We start from the raw sequence: 21,774 nt of genomic DNA, 5'->3' as shown, positions 1-21,774 counted from the left end.
AAACATGCAGTATGTTAGCTATTAAGGTTAAAGAAAAAGGGAAGGATGGAGTTTTAAACAGGATGGCCAAGGAAGTTAAGCCCTCAGTGGGAAAATGTTGAATCTTGAAGGTAAGGGCAAGAGCGGTGCACATACCCGGACGACAAACACTCCAGGCAGAGGCAACAGCGAATGCCTACCTAGTGAGGCAAGAACGCGTCGAGCAAGTTCACGGATAAACTGGGACTGTGGCTGTATCGGATGGAGCCGCGGTAGAGTGGCGGGAGTTGTGGACCTGGAGTTAATGGACCGGGGCCGGGGTGGGGGCCGGGAACGGGCTAGAGGACGGTGGGAGTGAAGAGCAACTTGAAGTTAAATTTGACTTAACTCCCTCCTCCCCCAAGCCCCGCCCCACTTTGAGCACATTGGGTTACAAGTTCCCTGGCCGGCTCTGGGACCGGAAGTAGATTCCACCCGACACCATTTTGCCTGCACCCGCACTTCCGGCAACAGTGGCGGGAAGCGGGCTGCAGGAGGGCGACTAGGCCTAAGCGGAGGCGAATCCGGCGGGAATCGGAGGCATCAAAACCGCCACCATGGTGAGGAGATACAGGCTGGCGGCGCGGGCGCTTCCGGGTCTGTTGTGGAGGGAGCGGCCGCGACCGATTGAGGAGGAAGCCGTGGTTGGCCGCTCATTGCGGTGAAGGCCGGGACCGCGGCCACTCAGTCCCGGCGCGAAAGACCCGGACCTTTGCTGTTCGGCGGGTTGGGGGAGGGGGAAGCTGGAACTGCGGGACGGAGGTCCCGGTCCCTCGGTGGGGGCGAGGGTAGAACCGTGGGTCTCCTCTCTGATCTTGTCGCAGTACTTGGGATCCTGTAGTCACTAAGTAAACTTTTGCAGAAGAAATGTGTGTCTGTATTTTGAGAGCAGGCACCAGAGCCGCAGGAGGACTAGGGAGGGGGGTGAGTGCCTAAGAAGGACATGGGGCAAGAGGTGGAAGGGCTTCTAGCCAAAACCGGAGAGTATTTTTGGGTCTGGTAGGTGGGGGGGGGGGGAGGGAGCGGGAGGGCGAATGAGACTGTTAGGAGGAAGAGTTGAACTTACTTCTTCAGCATGGATACATCTGACTTCAGGAATTGGGGCTACCCTACGAAATGGGTCCTTTCTTCACCGAGTTCACTTTCTAATTGGGGACATAATTCAGGGTTGTAATTCAGCATTAAGTAAAAGTCATGGTGCGGAGGGAGGCGGGGTAAGAATGCTTTTAGGAGTAGAGGATACTCCTGGGAGGGGATATTAACAGATCTGAAGGATGCGAGAGCAAAGCAGTGCATCCCCTAGGATGGCTCAATCCAGATCACTTAGTAACTAGAGCCAGTGAAGTTACTGGATGGGGACCGGGAGGAAGAGGTGGAAGACGAGATGGGAAGAATTGGCAGGAGCCTGATTGCTAAATGCCTTACGTGCTCCTTAATCGTGCTGGTGAGGAGGCATGTCCTTGAAGGATTTCAACCTGCAAAATGACATGGACTTTGAGTTTAGAAAGGTCACTTTGTTCTGTAGGTGCTATGCGCTGGGTGAAGTGAAAGGGCAACCAGGTCAGGTATTGTTTGGGGAGTTGGTTAGAAGAGTAGGCACTGGATTCAGGCTGATTAGGTTCCAACACAGCTTCCTGACCCCGAGACAGGGCAAGCTACTTCAGGTCTCCCAGCTTCAGTGGCCTCATCTGTAAAACAGCAAAAATAATGGAGCTGATTTTGAGGATGAAATGAGATATACAGTGTTTGTCACAGTGCCTGGTATACAGTGAACCACCCGGTAAGGGTCGGCTATTTACAGGGTGGACCAAAAAACGTTCCCCTAAGGTTGAGGTGTGTGTGGCTGGGAGCTGTGTGATTGATAACAAGGCAGTTAAAAGAGCCATCCCCCATAACCTGGGTCTCTGGGGTGCAGTTCAAGGTTCTGATTCACACATGTGGATGTTCAGTAACCTGTCCTTGTCCAAGCTCACAGATGAACACCACACACAGGTCTGGCCCATAGAAGGCTCTTGGAGGAATTAAGACTGTCCAGTGCCAATCAAATTGATGGGAGGCTGATACACAGGTCAAATGCTAGATCATTGATTTCTACAGAGAAATATAACTGCTCAGGGCACCCGACAGTTCACACTGTGCTGTCTTTATAGTTTGTTTTCCATAGTCTGTTTTAGCAAAGATACATTGCAAGCCAGACTATAAAGCAGAAAAGGTGCTTGGGTTAATTAAGAAATATATTAAGTCATCTATTCTTAAAGATCATTGTGTGTTCAGACCAATGAGCACCCTGGCCACAAGCAAGTTTCCCTCCCAAAGGCAGCCTTGGAGGCACTCCCCAATTCTCCGCTGGGGGACTCCATGTTCACCTCCAGGGCAATCAGCTCCTTTCTGATCAGCTTCTGATTGGTTGGGTTTTTAGTGCTAGTCCCATCCCAGCTCCTTTACTCAGTCCCTTTAATGAGGTGTGGGTGTCGTACAGCACCAGGGTCACACTGGTAATCTTCACAGTGGCAGCTGGCTGATCTCTGCTAGGAATGGGTTGGATTAGTTTGGAGATACCCTACAAGCTCACCCCTGAAATGTACCCACCCTAAACAAAGGCAGTTGTAACGTGCAATTATTTGAAGGGAAAGCGGGGGAAACAGTAGTGGGCGGAGGTCAGGGCTGAACACAGGCTGACATGGCAGAATTCCTGGGAAAAGGACGGGCTGTGCTGAGACAGACAGACACATGGGAAAGAAGGCCACAGCAGAAGTTTTTAGGAAGGACGAGGGTACGTGGTTCCCATAGAGCTGAATCTCCTCCCTGCTGATTTCTCCTTGCAGACTGTGGGCAAGAGCAGCAAGATGCTGCAGCACATCGACTACAGGATGAGGTGCATCCTGCAAGACGGTCGTATCTTCATTGGCACCTTCAAGGCTTTCGACAAGCATATGAATTTGATCCTGTGTGATTGTGACGAATTCAGGAAGATCAAGTGAGGAGTGGGCTGTGTGGGGAGGGATTTGGATGGGGAGGAGGAGTAGATCGGGTGGGTGGTCCGAGTGATAGGTGGTGACGTGGGTGGCTGCTTCTTGTCGGTTTGCTCTCCCTGTTCTAGAGGGCAGATTGAAATGGTGACATTGGACTCTTAAGAAATCTCTTTCCTTAGCCCAGCAAGCCTCGCTCTGTAGTTCTAGCGCATTACAAGTTGTAAGGAGGGCTGTTAGGCTTTTTGTTTCTCTTTCATCCTTGTGCCCCCGGGTACTGGGGTAAAGGGCTCTCCTGTTTTCCCCACAGGTGTGTGAGGGGGGAGAGCTTGATTTTCTGGCCTCATTGCCTATTTGTAAAGCTGTAGCCTAGAGGGCTCTCCCATTGCAGCCTGGTCTGAAACTGCTTTAAGAAGCCTCTGACCCTCTTCAGGGTAAGTGCTCAGCTCCCTCTGTGGGTTTGGGGCCAGTGATTTTTCTTGGCATTCATAGAAACAGTTGGACTTGTCTTCTACTTCCCCACAGTTCCACAAGATATTGGATCACTCCCTTATGTTAAGACTCCCAGGTCTTAAGTTTCTGGCCTACTAAACTATGTGGTCTAGTTTTTTTGTCCTATTTTTACATTTAAGGCATCGCGGGGCCCAAAGAGGTTAAGTGATTTCCATGCTCATCCAGCTGTCTTTTGCCGTGTGCATTGCACGTTACATCGTCAGCAGCTGTGAATTCCCTTGGCTCCCTCTGGGGCTCTTGGTTTCTTTGTGGCAGGAGGTTGAGAAGCACAGGACACACAGTGCGGCGGGGCGGCGGAGCAGGGTAGAGCTGTTCCAGACGGTTGTCTTTGTGTTAGAAATGAAACTAACTTATACTGGTGATAAGAAAGTGTTTACTAGAAAATACTTTTAAAAAATACAGAAAAATAAGTGAAAAAAATTAAGAAGCCTAGAAGGGTTTTTTAAAGATTGTGAAAGGGCAGTATGTACTTACATTTAAAAATTAAAACACAGATAAACAAAAAAGGGGAAAAAATGTCCACCCACAGAAAGTCACTGTTACTTTAATATAAAATAGCTTTAAAATGAAACCTTTAAGTTCGTTTTTACATACAGGTGTGTTCTTTTTTCTTTTAGTGTACTGGTTTTGGGTTTTTCTTCTTTTCCCCTATCTTGTTGTAGTTCATTTTTCCAGTTCACACTCTTATTTTGTTCATCCTTTTATGGCGGTGGCTGTTAGGAGATCTTTGTTTCTGTGCTGTGAGGACAGAGGTGTAATTCCTGTGTAGTTAACTCTTGCTTTTCCTTTATGGTTTCTATTTCTGGTGTGAAGCGGGGGACGGAGTGATAGGCCCACTGGTGAGTGGGGTGAGTGGGATTCAGTTGACCTGAGGAACTGTTTTGGCTGCCTTCTGACACTGGCAAGACCTTAAGCCAAAGGGAGGGAACAGAGTGATAGCGGAGAAGACTGGAAGGGTAACTCGATGGTTGCTGCTGAGTGACATTGAGCCGGGCTGGGCTTTCTAGACTCTTGTCTCTTGTTCTGCGCGTCCTCCTGGCACGGGAGACGACCACTTTGGGTTACAGAGTCAGCCTGTGAGGACTGTCTGGAGGAGCTGTCTTAGGGAAAGCTCATGTGCCGATTGTCAGGAGAAAGAGTGTAAAACAACTCTTGGAGGCCTTTGGGTAGGTAAACATGAACTTGACCCTCTTTCTAAAACTTGCTTTGCTTTTTTGCTTCTTCCTCTAAACCTGTCTGCAGGCCAAAGAACTCAAAACAAGCAGAGAGAGAAGAGAAGAGGGTCCTTGGTCTGGTGCTGCTTCGAGGGGAGAACCTGGTCTCCATGACCGTGGAGGGGCCTCCCCCCAAAGATGTGAGTTGGAGCGGGCGCCAGGGCGGGGCCGTCATTGCGCTCATGCTGTGTGCCAAGCACTTAAGCTTTTTCTTTTGAAGATTTTACTCACTTATTTTTAGAGAGATGGGAAGGGAGCGTGGAAGAGTGGGAGAGGAACATTGATGTGCAAGAGATACAGTGATTGGTTGCCTCTCACGCACAACGAACTGGGGACCTGGCCCGCAGTCTGGGCGAGTGTCCTGAGCGGTCCACTGAGCCACACAGCCGGGGCACACTGAGTGTTTTATTTAATCCTTGTAATCGTTTTTTGAGATAAATTACTCCTACTTTATAAATGAAAGCTGGGTTTTAGTAACTTGCTCAGGGTGTCATAGCTCGCAGGGGATGACACGGGCGCTTGATCCCAGTACTTTCTTGGATCCGTAAATGCCATCCTGTCGGTGCGTTTAGGAATGGGGCAGGCTTTGGGGGTTTAACCAGTTCGTTTTCCCTTTTTCACTCCACATACGTATTGTTTAGTATTTAACACATAATATGCGTGTAATATTTAGTTCGGCTTTTTCACTTAATGTAAACATTTTTCTGCTTGCTACAGGTCATGTTAATGAAATGACTACAATTGTCTCTTAAGTGAATACAAAGTAGTTTATCATAGTCATTTCCTGATTTTTGGACTGCAGTTGCAGCTTTTTCCAATATAAATGTCTGCAGGGGATGTTACCATATTTTTTGGGTCCAAGCATATTCATAGCTCTTGATATTTACTTCCAGTGGAATTCATTACTCCAGTGCAGCCATCGTACACCGTCATGACCACGACCGGTTTTGTTGTTGCTCTATCATTTGCAGTTGAGGAAACAGTCCCCAGATTGTCAAGTGTTCTTGACTACTGCACCCTTCTGAATTTGATTTAATTTTCACAGGAGTTTGTAGGTGGTTGTGTTGTGGCGTGTTTCTCTAAAGTTACCCTTAGGCTGTTCTAGCTCGCTGCAGGGGTGACAGCTAGGCCTACGGTCTCAGGTGAAGGAGTGATGGGGTTATCATGCGCAGGTGAAGAGTTGTTTCGGTACCCCGGAAGTCTGAGGGGCTCTCCAGGCAATGGCATTCCAGAGTATATGTGTGATTCTCTAGGACACAAGCATTTCAGCACGTTCCTTCATTTTCCAGACTGGCATTGCCCGAGTGCCACTCGCTGGAGCTGCTGGGGGCCCTGGGATCGGCAGAGCTGCAGGCAGAGGAATCCCGGCCGGTGTCCCCATGCCCCAGGCTCCTGCAGGGCTTGCTGGGCCAGTTCGTGGGGTTGGCGGGCCATCCCAACAGGTGAGTTGTTGAAGGGCACCAGTGTCTACTGGTTAAAATAAAGGATAGAGGGAAGACCCACATCTGGGAAGAGTTCAGTGACCAACCCGTGGCTGTCAGACCATCTGTATTTCATGCACGGGGCTTTGTGTATTGTCCCTGGAATCAGTCAGAACGGAAAACTTGTCATTGTGAATGATATCAGTGGTATTGAAGTGAAGGGATGCTTGAAAGGTGTATTAGTTGTCTGTATGAGAGCAGAGTGCTTCTGTGATAACATTTGAAATATACTCTCTTATCTGCAGTTTGCATTGGGTATCCTCTGCTCAGGCTAGAAGATTGGAATTGGGCATTTAAACTTGATCTTCTCCGCAAGATGGTTTGGAGTGGGAAGTCTGAAGCCATGAGTTGTAGCTTAGGAGATTTGGTGTTTGCTGTTCTCTCCTGAGTTGCGGGGAGAGTGGGAAGCTGCATAGAATGTACTATTCTGCGTAATTCTCTTCCTGTGTCCTCCTAGGTGATGACCCCGCAGGGAAGAGGCACCGTTGCGGCTGCTGCGGCTGCTGCCACAGCCAGTATTGCTGGGGCCCCAACCCAGTACCCACCGGGCCGTGGGGGTCCTCCCCCACCAATAGGCCGAGGGGCACCCCCTCCAGGTGAGAAGCCCATAAAGAGACCATTGCTAATTGAGAAAAGATCCTGAGCTGGATTTATGATGAGACACGCCTTGACTGAAACTGATGATGAGTTTTTGTAGTTAAGCAGGATTACTCTGAAATCCAGCCTATCCAGCCTTACTGACCAACCGTGGAACAGGAGCCCCTGGGAGCCCCACATCTTTGGCTTACGTCCCCGGCTTACTCCCTGTTTGCTCAGGCTTCCTGGGGGCGTGGGATGGTCCATCTGTCTCAGAACTTGGTGGGCAGCTTGGTGTGTTTTCTGCTTTTGACTTTTTGACAGACACTTGAGCTGTATTTTGGGGGCTTTTCTCTTGCAGGCATGATGGGCCCACCTCCGGGTATGAGGCCTCCCATGGGTCCCCCAATGGGGATTCCCCCTGGACGAGGAACTCCCATGGGCATGCCCCCTCCAGGAATGCGGCCCCCTCCCCCAGGAATGCGAGGTAAGTGCCCACAGCAGTCACTTTGACTTCCTTCCTAGAGCCCTGTTGAGATGGGAAGTGGAGGGAAGATTAGATTTTGACCATAGCCTCTGGGCCTTCAGGCCTTAAGCCCAGGGAAGTGAACTTTTAGCAGATAACTTCGTCCAGAAAGGAAAGAGGGAACAGCATTTCTTAAATTGACCTAAGTCCTGCTTAGAACCAGCCCTGTACCCAGGTACTTCTCAATGTCCAAGGCAGGTTCTCAGGGCATGTGAAGTCATGCATTCCCAGGGTTCCCAGGAAAGGTCATGGACTTGTCTTACACTCTTTGGTTTGATAGTGTCTAGTAAGTAGGAGAGGGTTCTGGGCTTGGCTGCGCTGTTCAGCATATACAGTCGTACCTCGGTACTCATCGGCCTCAGAACTCGTCAGACCCTGTACTCACTGCACTTTGAGGGAGGAAAAGTGTTTTAACACTTGGCCCTTGCTTAGGACTTGTCACACGTGCTAAAACTTGTGTGAGGCATGGCGCTGCACCGCCAGAGAAAGTACTTCATTGTTCGGTGTGTGTCAGTTTCAGCACTCGTCATGAGTTCTGGAATGAATTAATGACAAGTATGGAGATACCACTGTATATCTTTTCTTTTTTTAAGATTTTATTTACTTATTTTTAGACAGGGGAAGGGAGGGAGAAAGGAAGAGAAGCATCAATGTGTGGTTGCCTCTTGTGCGCCTCTCCCAGGGGCCTTGGCCCACAGCCCCGACTGGGAATCGAACCAGCGACCCTTTGGTTGGCAGGCTGGTGCTCAATCCACTGAGCCATACCAGCCAGGGCTCTCTTTAACTCCAGTTTAAGAAATGCTGGCATAGATCAGCCCTCATTTTACAGACAAGGAAACAGTCCCAGTGAGAGCTCAGTGTCCGGACTCCCAGGCCAGTGTTCTTACCAAGCCGTAGTGGCTTCTAAGATGTCCCGCAGCCACACTCAGTGACTCCTGTGTCTCTGGTCTGGGCTTTCTGCTTTGGGCTTTTATAGCCCAAGTAGGAGCCTAGTCAGCCCCAAATGAGTCTCTAGTCAGCACGCTGTGTCCCCTGTGATGGATCGATACTGCAGGGAGCGGGAGGCTGGGACGGGTGGGGGTTTGCGTTGCAGATCAGGCGCTGACTAAACTTCTTACTCTTACTTCAGGCCTCCTTTGACCCTTGGTCACAGAGTTATGAAAGTAGCTCCACAGAGGCCCGGGCCCGGGCCCCCGGGGCCACGTTACCACAGACCCGTTTGTTTGTTGTGCCGTTGTTCTGGAGTCTCACCGTTATTCTGCAAGTCTGACTTCTTACGGATTGTCTGGTTTCCCTTACAGGGCCCCCTCCCCCGGGAATGCACCCACCAAGGCCCTAGACTCAGCCTGGCCCTCCTCAGCTCCCTGCCTGTTTCCCGAAAGACTGTACATAGTCCTTGTATTTCCTTGTGGCTTGTGAAACAAATTTATAATAAACTCTTAATAGCCTCTTGTGGATGCACCTGATGTTTCTGTTCAATTTTGGAAAAATCCTTGATAAAAATCAGTGTTTAATTGAGTCGAGAAGGGGTACGTTGGGAAAATTAGCTCTAATCTTAGCTGCTTCCCTTATAAAATGTTTTTCTACACATTGGCAGAGATGTGTACAAACTCATACCAAGAGAATGACAGAACTGAACTACAATGAGATGTTGTAACCCATCTAACTGGCAAATACCAGTTGAGTAAACACTTTGTGCACTGTCGGTGAGGGTGGGGATTGGGGTGGCCTCCTTGGAAGGCACTGTCAGGACAGCTCCCTGATGCCCCTTCATGGGTTGGGGGGGAGGCTTTGGTGGGGAAAGGGGAGTGTTGGCAACTCTGGGAAAACAAACCCTGTGTGTTACTAGTGGGAGGGTAAAGTGGGGCAGCCACTCTGGAAAACTTGGGTGGGTTTTTAAAGAGTTAAACGATTGCTGTGTGATCTAGCAATTCTACTCCTGGGTATATACCCAACAAATAAAAATGCATGTGTACACGGAAACTCGTACATGAATGTTTGTGGTAGTGTTTTGCATAATAAAGGGTGGGGACGATCCAACTGCCCATTGGGATAGATGGGTAGACAAAATGTGGGGTACACCAATGGAATGTTACTCAGCCTTTGGAGGGATGTAGTATTGATACATATTAGCACTTGGACTGACCTTGAAAATGTGCTAAGCAAAAGAAGCCAGGCACCGAACATGTAATTGATTTGTGATTGATGCCTTTTATATGAAATAATATAGACTAGGTAAAATCAAAGAGACAGAAAGCTGATCAGATCTTGCCGGGGCACAGGGCTGGAGGAAATGGAGGTGATTGCTCAGTGGATATGAGTTGTGCACTTGTGATGGAAAGTTTTGAACTTGAGTTGGTAACTGTGCAACACTAAGTACACTGAATACCGCTGAGTTCTAGTGGTCGAATTAAAGTGGCTGATTAATGTGGAATGTGACCTCAAAAGTTTTTCACTAAGAGTTTACCAAGGCTTTTCGTCCTGGGAAGGATATTCCCCACAGAGGAGGCCGGGGAGGAGGACACCAGGGAGGTGAGCGTGGCCACTCGTCACGTGTCAGTAGTGGGCTCAGTGTCCAGGAACCTGCACCCTGAGCAGCACCCACTGCAAAGCAGGGCTGAGGCAACCCTCTGCCAGGTGTGTCCCAAAAGGGTTTTGTACTCCAACCTTGGGGGCGGGAAAGGTAGGGACTCAATATGCAAATAACAAGCATAAGTCAAAGGGGGAACAGACAGCGCCTGGTGGTGAGCAGGGTAAAAGTCCCGGATGTTCAAAACTTGAAAATGGATTCAAACAGTGAAGCGTGCAGTTCTGTGCATACAGCCCTGCACAGGAAAATCATCTCACCGGCTCTGGAGAACCACTGACCAAGAGAAGAAAAGGGAAGTCTGCCATCAGGCATCTGGACATTCCCACTGTGACTTGAAGATAGCTCCTAAGTCCTGGAGGTGAGGGGTTTGGGTGAAGGTTCCTGATGTGCATTGACTGACTTCTAGACTTGACTCCAGTCTAGTTTTCACATAAGCTATACTACAGTGTTAGTTTGGTCAGTAAATTGGTCTGTGGCTGTGACGACCAAATGAGCTAACAGTAAAGGCACTAGGTTTGCTGCTGGATTTAAGTCTGAATTCTGCGTGGTGAGACTCGTGTGTGCTGTTTCAGTTTATGTACTCTGCTGTTTCTATAAAAATACTTTACTATCCACTGAGCCACACCAGCCGGGGCAAAATACTATCTAAGTGCTCACAAAGGAGTGATGGTGGAGCCCTGGCTGGTGTGGCTCAGTGGATTGAGTGCCAGCCTGCGAATTCCGTTACCAGTCAGGGCACATGCCTGGGTTGGGGGCCAGGTCCTCAGTTGGTGAGCGAGAGACAACGAGAGGCAAACTGGTGAGTGTATCTCTCACACATTGATGTTTCCCTGTTTCACCTTCTCTTCCCCTTTCTCTAAAATAAAATCTTTAAAAAAAGGAATGAAAATGGAAAGAAAATACTGAGTCCCAACACCCCAGACGTTCAATGGAATGATCTTAACTATATACTCAACTTTTGTTTAACTTCAAAAACATCTCCCAGTTCCCTGCAAACAAGTTCACCAAGTGGACATACCACTGCTTACTTAACTAATCCTCTGTAGTTCACAGGTGGCAAACACACGGCCTGCGGCCGAACCCGGCCCTTCACCTCGTTGTATCCGGCCTGGCACCTTGTTTGTACCCGGTGGCAGTGCCAAGCCCCTGGCCCCTAGTTAAGGAGTAGTTACATTTATACAGTCCTAAAACTACGTTTGGCCCTTTGAAAGCAACCGCAAGGCTGATGTGGCCCCTGGTGAAAATGAGTTTGACACCCCTGCAGTGTAGTTGGACATTTAGATTAGTTTTTTTTTTTTTTAGATTTTATTTATTTATCTTTAGAGGGGAAGGGAAGGAGTGGGAGAGAAATATGAATGTACCGTTGCTTCTCATGCGTCCCCCGCTGGGAACTGGCCTGTAACCCAGGCATGTGCCCTGACTGGGAATCGAACCTCGATTCTCTGGTTCGCAGGCCCACACTCAATCCACTGAGCTACACCAGCCAGGACTAGATTAGTTCTTTCACTCACAAATAAGGTGATGACCACATTTTTGCATAGAGATTATTCTATATTTAGATCACTAAGAAAGGGATTTCTTAGTGGAAGAATGTATGTTAATGAACTTTCTTAAAACTTGAGTTGATTTGCCCTATTACAAAACACACAACTATACTTTTTATAACATGCTCCTCAGAATTGATAATTGTCATTAAGAAGACCATTACTTTTCTGTTTGACAGCTGAAAGTGATGTATATCATTGTGTTATTTTTTTTTTCCAAAGGAAGGATTTAAAAATGTTATCTTTCTTTTGTGTATTGTGTTAAAAATTTGGGGGATTTTTAAAAATCTTAGTACATGTCATAACGATTACTAGTGTGTATCTAGTGAGAGTAACAACTCAGTCGTTCTGATTTAGGGAATTCATATTATCTTTGATTTTTCTTGATTACAAGTCAGACTGTAGAAATATTTTTTCTTTGGATTTTTCTAAGTTTTTAGGAGCTCTATTTATAATTCAGAGGCAGGCACTAGAAAGAAGAAAACTCACTGACTGAATTCTGGTGTATGCATAAAATACACACAAGGAATTGGCCAGTATTGTTGCCTGTGGGGAAAGAAACCTAGTTTGAGGGAAGCAGGAATGAAAGGGAGAATTACCATTGTATACCATTTAGAACTTTAAAAATATGAAGTCATGCCCGGGCTGGTGTGGTTCAGTAGGCTGGGCATCATCTAGCAAATGGCAGGGTCACTGGTTCGATTCCTAGTCAGGGCACATACCTGGTTTGTAGACCAGGATCCTGGTTGCGGGTGCACAAGAGGCAACCTATCAATGTTTCTCTTGCACATCAATGTTTCTCTCCCTCTCTTTTCCCCCTCTCTTTCCCTCTCTCTAAAAATAAAAAAATAAAGTCTTAAAAAATATTGAGCCATATGAATGCATTACTTAGTTTAAAAAATTAAGTACATTTTAAAAATAGGAAATGGTGAAATTATGAATGCAGTTAAAAAAGATAAGTCCACTAGGAGGCAGCATTGCTCTGTCAGAGGGAGCCGAAAACTGGACAGAAGGGCTTCTGCGTGGGTGTTAGGATTACAGATTGGTTTTTTTCTTCCTCACTTTGTGCTTTGTTCTATAAGGACCTATGCAGAAATAAAATACACATTATTTAAGGAGGTGTTGAGCCCTGCCCCTCTTTAGCGGTGTATAAATTCATAAAAGTAGAGTTTCTGAGGAAGAAGGAGGTCACATTTAAAACGTTAATGGATGTATCAAACAGCCCTCCAGTTGCATGACATCACTCCATAAACAGCACTAGGGCGCCTGTTTGTCACATCCTTGCCAACACAGTGCATTGTGGCATCATTAGATCTCGTTTGACCTGATACATTTTAAAAAATCTTGCTTTAATATGTATTGATTTGGTTTTAAGGGATGCTAGTTATGTTTCCATATATCTGAAAGCAATTCATTTGCATTTCTCTGTGGACTACTTCCCGCACTCTAACGCGGGCAGGGATTTGTCCATCTTTTCCATCGTCCTGTGCAAACAACACATTGAGTGAGTGAGTGATAACTTTACTGAGCTCCAGTTCCCTCATCTATAAAATGAGGGTGTGTCTCCTTGCCTCTTGGGAGGACAATGGACTCCTCCACCAGATTCAGATTGGACAGCTGACGCATAGGTCGGAGGGCAGAAAAAGATTAATTACTGGCACAATGAGGCTTTCTGTGGCGAGCAGGGCAGGGTCCTAAGCAAGTCTGAAGGGGGCTTGGGAGAGCGAGGGGTGACTGGCCCTCTACAAGGTGCTCAGGGCACAGGCCTGTGGTGAGGGCCCTACAAGAGGGCGAGGGCAAGGGCAGCTTAAACTGTCTGTAGGTCGGTGCTGGGAGGGAGCCCCCAGGCTCTCCTGTGGGCTTGAAAACTGTCAAATAAAACAAACGAACAAAATGAAGTCAGACTTTTTATCACAGCCAATAGAACCACATCGCATTGAAACGCTAATAAAGTACTATACACAATAAGGTTAGCACGGAGGATGCTGTCAGTAAACATTTGCCATTATTGTTGTTCTTAGGTCTTTCAATTCTGACTTTGAAAAGAGAATTTTCGCTTTTGAGTATGGCTTGAGAATGTATTTTTTTTTCAGGAGTGATATCTATAGGTATGGATTTGAGCCACTCTCAATATAATCCGACGTATTTGTCTTTGTTTCTTTGCAGTGCACCAGGTTTAGTGTTTGTGTGGGGTCAAAGAAGGTACGCACATGCCCAGTTCCAGAGCACCTCATACTGAGGGCCACGCACGGTCCCAGGGACTTTGCACATGTGTGTCAGGGGTGCCAGCTGACTCGAAGGAAAGAGAACACCCCCGGGGAGCAGGGTGGGGAGGGTGGCTGCTGACACTGAACTTGCGCACATCCTGTTGCACGCAGCAACTCCACGTGTGGACATATGCCTAACAAAGGCTGACGTGTGTTCACAAACGGACATGCATAACCCTGTATACAGCAATCTGACTCAGAGTTGCTCCAAACTGGAGACTCCCCAGATGTCCATCAACAGTAAAGTGGACAGGCAGCACATCTACACTGGGACATTGGACACTGGACACCCAACAGCGTGAGAGATCTCAGTAACACGCGGCAGTGGGATGAGTCCTCTCCACAGAACGTCAAGTGGCGGAGCCCAAGACTGGATGCAGAATACGTACTGTGCAATTCCACTCACAAAGCACTCAGGCTGATTTCCTATTTGGCATAATGGTTTTCTTGGGCGCAGGCACAAAGGGAGTTTTTAGGTTATTGGTAACATTCTATTTCTTGGTCATGTGCTAGTTACCCAGTGGATTCAGCTTGCAAAAATTCAGCAAGCTGCTCTCTTTTGATATTAACACATTTCTGTATGTATGTGAAGCCCTATAAAATTTTTAAAAATCCTCATTGGGGAATATCAAAAAGGAAATTTACCACCATGCTAACTGTGGCAACGTCTAGGTGGTGAGACTCTGACTAGTGTTTCCCTCCTCTTTCTTTATTCATTCAATTGATTTATACTGTGTACCAGGCACTGTTTTTTAAAAAAAGATTTTATTTAATTTTAGAGAGGGGCCAGGGAGGGAGAAAGAGAGGGAATGAAACATTAACACGTGGTTGCCTCTCATGCATCCCTATTGGGACCTGGCCCACAACCCAGGCATGTGCCCTGACTGGGAATCGAACCTGTGACCCTTTGGTTCACACACCCACACTCAATCTGCTGAGCCACACCAGCCAGGCATTTTAGTCAACTCTGCTGGGTATACAGGAGTACACAAGGTAAAATTCTCTGTATTTGATGAGCTTACATTCTAGAAGGGGGAGATGGACAACCAATAATAAACATGTAAATACATTATATTAAATAGTGATAATTGCTGTAGAGAGAAGCAAATCAGGAAAAGGGAGATGCTAAGTGCTCTGAGTGCTGTTTAATTAGAGCAGTCAGAAAAGGACCTCCTGATAAAGAGCAATTTGAGTAGAAACCTACTGCTTCAAACCATGCAGAAATAATTGGGGATGGAGAAAAAGAGTCCCAGGCAGAGGGCACAGCACTTGCAAAGGCACTGAGGTGGGAGCACACTTCATTTTTCAGAGAAAATCTAGGTCATAGTGCCAAGTACCCATTTGTTGCATTTCAGCTCCAAACCCTCCCTTCTGTGTCTGCTCTGTAGCTAGACTCAAAATATTTTTTGCCCATGGCACTACGTTAAGGTTCGTCTGTAGAGGGCGCGGGAGAGACATTGAAAGAGAGAAGGCTTTCTTTTCTGGTTCCGCTGTGCTCTCAGCAAGCTTCTGCAGCCCGCACTGCTGCGTAGTCTCTGCAGCCCTGGGGGCTTCTGCAGGGGCGATGGCCGCCTTAGCACCCGGTCCTACCATGCACAGTGGCCATCAGCACCCAGCGACCAGCGGCGCCCCCTCCTGCACATGTGTCTTGGGTGGTTTTGTGATGATTCCTCTGGGGAGATGCCTCACTGTGAATGGCATTCCCTGGCAATCTAGAGGGTACATTTCCAGCAACTTCCACTGGTGAGACACCACGGTGACTGCTCCGTCCTTCCTTCGAGGCACAGCACACCCTCGCCAGCAAGGCCTGTCTGTGAACTGGGCCGGGGAGTGGCGAGTGGGCTCTTGCCTGGGTTCTCTGTCTCAGCCCCAGGGATAGCAGCTGCTCCCTAAATATGAACTCCTACCTTCTTCAGAGTTCTCTTTATGTCTTACTAGCAAACATTGCACGACTCCAACCCCTCATCACGGCCAGTAATTCTTTATATTAACCTTGCTCTGTGCAGATTAATTACCACGTGGTGTCTGTCTCATGAGTGGACCTGACGGAGTCGGTCACTCTCTCTCATAAGCGGGCACGAAAGGGGGTGACAGGCAGCTGGGGTGCCCTGAGGGACACTTGCTTTTGCTCCGAGTGACATGGAGTGCCTGCCCATGGAGGGGATTTGAGCAAAGGAATGACACGACGTGACTTAGGTTTTCAAAGATGCCTTCCGGTGGCCTAGAGGAGAAGGGACAGAGGGGAGGAGGAGGGAGGAGGCTACTGTGATGATACAGGCAGAAGGCAGTGGTGGGCTGGGTGCGGGCAGTGGTGGCGCTGAGGCCGACGGACTCTGGGGACCTTCCGAAGGTACAACTGACAGGATCTGCAGTTGGATTTAATGAGGTGGGAGAAAAACTAGCATAAAGAATAATGTCAAGGTTTTCTGTCTTTAGCAGCTGGAAGGAAGGAGTTTCTATTTACCGTGGAAGGGGACAGGAATGAGGTATTCATTTGGGGATGTATTAAGTTAGGCACCACACACCGAGACTCATTTATTTAAGAAAACTAGGGACTGTGGAGATCCGTGGCACGGCAGCCCAGAGTGGGGCCCCCTCCACCCCCACTGACCTCTGTAGTTCTGCCAGGGCAAGGCCGCCATGGGGACTCCGCTCTGCTGAGGACTGGACCGACTTCATCGGAGATGAGTGCGAAAGATCGGGTGCTCAGGTGTTGGACAGGACTCGGGTCTCCAAGGGCTGGGCAATTCTAAATGTTATTACTAAATGTTGTTCTTTCCAAATGTTAAAATGTAGCAGAGTGTTTTGCAGACCATCTATAAACAGGATGAGTTTGACAGGAACCCAACAGGATAAATGTCACCAACTGCAGAGAAGAAATCAATGTATAATTAACCGAATAGTGTGTATGAGCAGTGGCTAAGCCTCTTTTCCGGGAGTCAGAGCTTTGGATCAGAATGCCCTGTGTCCTTTACTTGCTGCACGTGACTAAAACTACCTTGCAACAACCACGTCTTGTCCTTGAATAGAGCACCCCAAGTGGCCTGCCTCTCAAGTTTGGTAGCACGGGTGTGATGGCGAAAACAACAGCAATATCAGTGTATCGGTGACAAACAATCAGAGAAGCCCACTGGCATGGCCAGCCTAGGGTCTCCATACTGACCCGGGGAAGCAAAAGACAGGTGGACCAGCTGGAAGCCCAACAAGGGAGGTCTCCATAAGATCCCACTGATTTCTGCTGGTCTGGAAGGCTGCGCTCATGCCCAAGGCTGAGAACCACTGAAGGAGAGACCAGAGAGGACATCAGCCAGCTCCTCTTCTCTGGCCGAACGTGAGGTCTTGCAAACACAGAATGTAAAAGGCAAGTCCCACTTGTAAGTTGCCTGAACTTTGAATGTATTCCTGAAACGGCCCACAGATCCATCAGCAAAAGATGGAAGCCGTACTGTCTCAAGGCACTTCAGTGCTACCTCTGACTAATCACGTGCCAACCCAGGGGTGACCTCTAGGAAATCAGGCTTAAAATTAAAAACAAGAATCAAAAAACAGCCCTGGCTGGTGTAGCTCAGTGGACTGAGTGCGGGCCTGCGGACCACACGATTGTGGTTTGATTCCCAGTCAGAAAAGGACCTTCTGCAACTCAGGCACATGCCTGGGTTGCAGGCCAGTTCCCAGCAGGGTACTCATGAGTGGCAACCATACATTGATATTTCTCTCCTTCTCTCCTTCCCTTCCTCTCTAAAGATAAATAAATAAAATTTAAAAAAAGAATAAAAAACAATCAAACGAACAAAACCCTCAAAGTAGACACCACAGGGATGCCAGGGAAATAGACTCCACAGAATTCATCCAGGCAAGCAAATCCAGGACATAAACAAAGTAACAAACAACAATAACAATTATTCCTCCTGGGGGATTAGAATTTGGCATTGCAACGATATGGGATATAAAATATTGAGTCTTCAACATAAAGTGGAACACACAAACACAAACCAGAAAGAAAGCAGTCCGTTTCCCCGGCGACAGGTTGCTTGGTCACCGGTCACCAGTGGCAGCAGTCTTTGCTGCAGCAGTGCAGGTGCCAAAATCTGTGGGCTGGAGCCCATGCTGGACTCTCCCCGTCTGTTCTGTGGCTGCCTCAGCAGTGGTCATGCCCTTGGGTTTGGAGGAGAGGGGTGTCTGGGTCCTGTCAGTCCTGAAGCAGAGCCCGGCACAGCCTAGCACATGTTTGTGGTGGTGGAGGACATGGTGGAGAAGCTGAAGTTGCTCCACTAGGAGGAGGAACTCCTCTGGAAGGACGACCTGCAGCTCCCACGCAGACAGTAATTTGTGCTGCCGACCAGCCCTGGTGAACACAGTTCTGCACGATTCACACTTTAGCTACTTGGTCGATGAACAAAGCAGGAGGTCCCTTTGAGCAGCTTCGGGAGTATGATGACCCTAGTGCAGCAATTTCTAATGTATTATCTGAACTACGAGCATTTGGGAGAACTGCAGATTTTCCTCCTTCAAAATTACAGTCATGTTATGGAAGACACGTGAGCTATGGTCGCGACTGCGTAGCTGAGGAAGCACTAAAATACACTGGTTTCACCCAGAAAAGACCAGCATCGCCAGTGGTAGTGTTATGGGCGAGAGATCTGAGTCAGGGGACCCACCCCCCAGCTTGTTCTTCGGTTCTTGTCTCTCTTGCAAGAGATGAAGTCAAGCAAGAGCCAACATGTGTAGTGGAAATGAGACAGCAACTTTATTTATGAGAGCACAAAGCTGCAAGCGGGCACCCAGCTAATCTGAATGCCCTACGTATAAAGGGAAAAAGCTGTCAGTAAGTTTGTTGGTAAGTTTGTTCTCTAGACTTGAGCTGAGGCTACAAGTGGACACTTAGCCAATCTGAGCACACTGACTACTGGGGTTCAGGAGTTGTATACCTTAGTTAACTCCTAGGTTCCTCCTCCTTTCCCTCCTAAACCTTGGGAATAATGTACGGCTGTAGCTACAAAGGCTTTCCTTTCTCAGCTAGTAAAGGCTCTCATCTCAGTGAAATTGCCACAGAGTCCCCCTTTCCCAGCACAGAGTCTCAAGGACTCCCTTTCTCCTGCCCTATCCCTGCTTGTGGTGTTTGGACACCCGGCGATCTTATCAGACTGGGCTCAGGATGCCGAGTCAGCGGGTAAGACGTGCCTCCCTCCTCCCTGCCTTAGTTCACTACCTGTTGTACCCAACAGAGAAAGTAGCAGAACAAACTGTTACACATGATGCAGCATTAACGTTAGATAAAGTGGATGAAGAATTTGGGGAAGGAGAGATAATGAAGGAAACTCCGTTTATCGTAACATTTTGAAAGTCCGGACCTATTGCTGAAAAGTGAACAAATCCGCCAGACACAAAGATGTGTCAGAGCCCACAGCGGATGCTGCCGAACGGGGTCCAGGAGTGGAACTTGGATTACCGCAACTGAAGGTCACAAACAGGACAGACAACAGAGATTGGAGAGTCCTTGTGGACCGAATGCACCAGCACAAAAGGGGGGCTGAATCTGCTCCAAAGGAGACCAGCAGACCTTTGGACGAATTCCACAACGAAAGTAGTGGGACTCTGGAAAAGGCCAGCAGCCAAGAAAAGTACATCGGCAACCAGCCTGAGCACCTGGCTCAAGAATATCATGCAGCTCCAGCTCTGTTGACCGAGCCCAGGGAGCGATGCCAGCAATGAAAGGGCAGAGTGACCGTCAGCAAGGACCAGTCTGCTGTCCTGAGGTTACCCGAGCACTAGAAAAGGTAAAGCAAGAAACGAAAGAGAGAGGGTAGCAGTGGGACTGAGGCGCCCCTTTGGCGAAGAGAAGCGGAGCTCACCCACACTGAAGCAAGACACTGTTCAGATGAACATTAGAATCGATCTTAGGGGAAGCACATTAGTCCAGTCAAAACGGAAGGAGAACCCTGGCTAGTGGCTCTGTGGGTTGGGCACTGGCCTGTGAACCAAAAGGGCCTCCAGTTTGGTTCTCGATCAGGGCACAGGCCGGGGTGGCGGCCCGGGTGGGGGTGTGAGAGAGGCAACAACCCATCTCACACCCTGATGTTTCTTGCCCTCTCTTTCTCCCTCCCTTACCCTCTCTTAAAAAAAACTGAAGGAGAAGTCTAACATGGCTGGGTGCATGCATGCAACAATCATTCCAGAATCTGCGTTGGGTTCTTACTGAAACATGCTGTTTTACTGTGCTGCTCATCAGTTGGCCTTTTTAGACCAAACCATACTTTGGGTTGCATGTTTCAAAACACAATTATACCTCTTAACACATCTTCAATGGGTATTTTTACACACACACATGTATCATGATGCTTATGGATGGTTAAAGCCTTTAAAACAAATATAATATTTAATAAAGTAATTCAAAATTCTCACTTTCAAAAAAAAAAAAGAAAAAAAAAGGCAGTCAGTGCACAGTCTCTGAGGGGCCCAGACGTCAGACTTAGCAAAGACCTCAAAGCAGCCACTGCCAGTGTGGTGAACTAACAGACCTGTAGAACGCCGAGTGGCAGTCAGTTTTATTTACTTTTTTTGGCATGTATCACCTCATTTAATTTGCTTATTTATTCATGAATTTGTTAACTTTCATTTCTCATTTTACTTTTTATAGCTTTTAAAATATTGTGACCGAACATCTGTCAGCACCAGCAGGAAGGAAACTCCCGTGAGCGCAGGGAATTTGTAGTGTTGCTCTTCAGTCCTTGGCTTGAACGGGATGCTGGGCCGTGGACTTGAGGATGCACTGCCCAGACCTTCCTTCAATGGCGGTCTTGGTGTCCCAACTGCTAGGACTGCTGTCTGCAGGGGACCCTCGGCTGCCAGCAGCTTCAGGGGTGGCCTCACTGCGGAGAGCCATCTTGCCCCAAGTCAGGCCCCTTCTGGGGCAAATCAGTGACAGATGCAAGCATAGACAGGTCCGGCCATACCAGCTCAATCTGTGATGATTCTGATGGGTCATTCTAGCTCCAGTGCTGCCTGTGAGGTGGGCCAAGGCTGTCACTGTCTGCATTACGGTTCGATTCCTCCCTTTCCCTGCTTCCCCGCTTCCTCTGGTGTTGATCCCTAGGCCGTTCCTCAGTAAAGGTCCTGCACCCTGAACTTCATCTCAGAATCAGATCCCGTGAACTTCAACCTGCGACAGCTGAGCTTGAGGACGACGGCAATTGCCTCCTGTTCTGGTGGCAGGTGTGTAGCTGAGTGCCTTTTGCTCACGGAAAACGTGAGTGCACGTGAGTGGAAGAGAGGGCCCTGCTCAGATCCAGCTTTTACAATTATTCCTGGAGACCTGGGCTGCGAACGCAGACTCCCACAGCAAGACAGAGCTGAAGAACCCAGGGTTCATCACACTTTGCACATGTTTCTGCCCTACCACCTCAAAGGGAGAGGCAGGTGAGTTCAAAACCCCGGTCCAGCACGAGAGGTGTGTTTACCCAGTGACATCAAGTACGCCAGAGGGGTGTGTGGCTCCCCATTTGGGAGGCTTAGATGTGGATGAGAGATGCAAGCCAAGGCCTAGAGCCAGGGGTCAGACTGAGGTCAGACTGAGGTTAGGACTCAGAGTAAGGCTGAGCAGGGCTCAGTGTGAGGTCAGAGCTCAGGCCGGGATCAGGTTCTTTTTGGGATCAGGGCACAGCCTGGGTTCTGGGCTCAATCAGAGATCAGGAGTAGAGCTCAGTCTGGTTCTGGACTTAGCCTGAAGCCAGGATGAGGGCTCAGTCTGCAGGCAGGACTTAGTCTGAGGTCGGGATGAGAGCTTAGCCTGGGACAAGAATTTAGTCTGAGGTTGGAGATGATCCCCAGGCCACTTCTCAATCAACCTCCTGCACCCTAAACTCCATCTCAGCGTCAGCTGCCTGGGGAGCTGAACCGGCAACCGCTGAGCTTGAGGAAGATGGGCAATTGGCGTTTGCTGGAAGAATGAGGTGTCTGGGTCTACCACAAGGGAGGCCATCTCAGTCTCCCCTGCTGGAACTGTCTTTTGTATGAAGAGGGGAGATCACCTCCTGTGGTCTTCAGCCCCCAGTGCCCCTTCCCACTGCTCCAACCTGC

General features: G+C 48.4%; 1 protein-coding gene and 1 pseudogene across 2 annotated transcripts; both read left to right on the top strand.

Moving 5' to 3' along the window:
* The first annotated feature begins 461 nt into the window (after window positions 1–461).
* Window positions 462–8,758, top strand: SNRPB (small nuclear ribonucleoprotein polypeptides B and B1). Of its 2 annotated transcripts, none has more exons than XM_037044303.1 (7): window positions 462–578; window positions 2,844–2,995; window positions 4,743–4,854; window positions 6,004–6,156; window positions 6,653–6,791; window positions 7,133–7,258; window positions 8,599–8,758. In XM_037044303.1, the coding sequence occupies exons 1-7, from the start codon at window positions 576–578 to the stop codon at window positions 8,634–8,636; spliced, it is 723 nt and encodes a 240-aa protein (XP_036900198.1). In that variant the 5' UTR covers window positions 462–575; the 3' UTR covers window positions 8,637–8,758. The 2 variants fall into 2 exon arrangements, with proteins under 2 accessions (XP_036900198.1, XP_036900199.1); XM_037044304.1 differs by having other exon boundaries at window positions 8,427–8,758.
* Window positions 8,759–17,802: 9,044 nt separating this feature from the next.
* LOC118985995 (intraflagellar transport protein 57 homolog) lies at window positions 17,803–19,897 on the top strand (annotated as a pseudogene).
* Window positions 19,898–21,774: the final 1,877 nt, after the last annotated feature.

This window comes from Sturnira hondurensis, unplaced genomic scaffold (genome assembly GCF_014824575.4).
Source record: "Sturnira hondurensis isolate 20B ecotype Veracruz unplaced genomic scaffold, ASM1482457v3 Scaffold0004136, whole genome shotgun sequence".
Classification (NCBI taxonomy): Eukaryota; Metazoa; Chordata; class Mammalia; order Chiroptera; family Phyllostomidae; genus Sturnira; species Sturnira hondurensis.
The sequence above is the reverse complement of the archived record's forward strand: the minus strand, read 5'-3'. Positions and strand labels throughout refer to the sequence as shown.

Bases quoted from the DNA above. Each gene is read 5' to 3' on its own strand.
- SNRPB (XM_037044303.1), top strand. The intron at 2,996-4,742 runs GTGAGGAGTGGG...ACCTGTCTGCAG, and splicing joins GACGAATTCAGGAAGATCAA to GCCAAAGAACTCAAAACAAG. The intron at 4,855-6,003 runs GTGAGTTGGAGC...TTCATTTTCCAG, and splicing joins AGGGGCCTCCCCCCAAAGAT to ACTGGCATTGCCCGAGTGCC.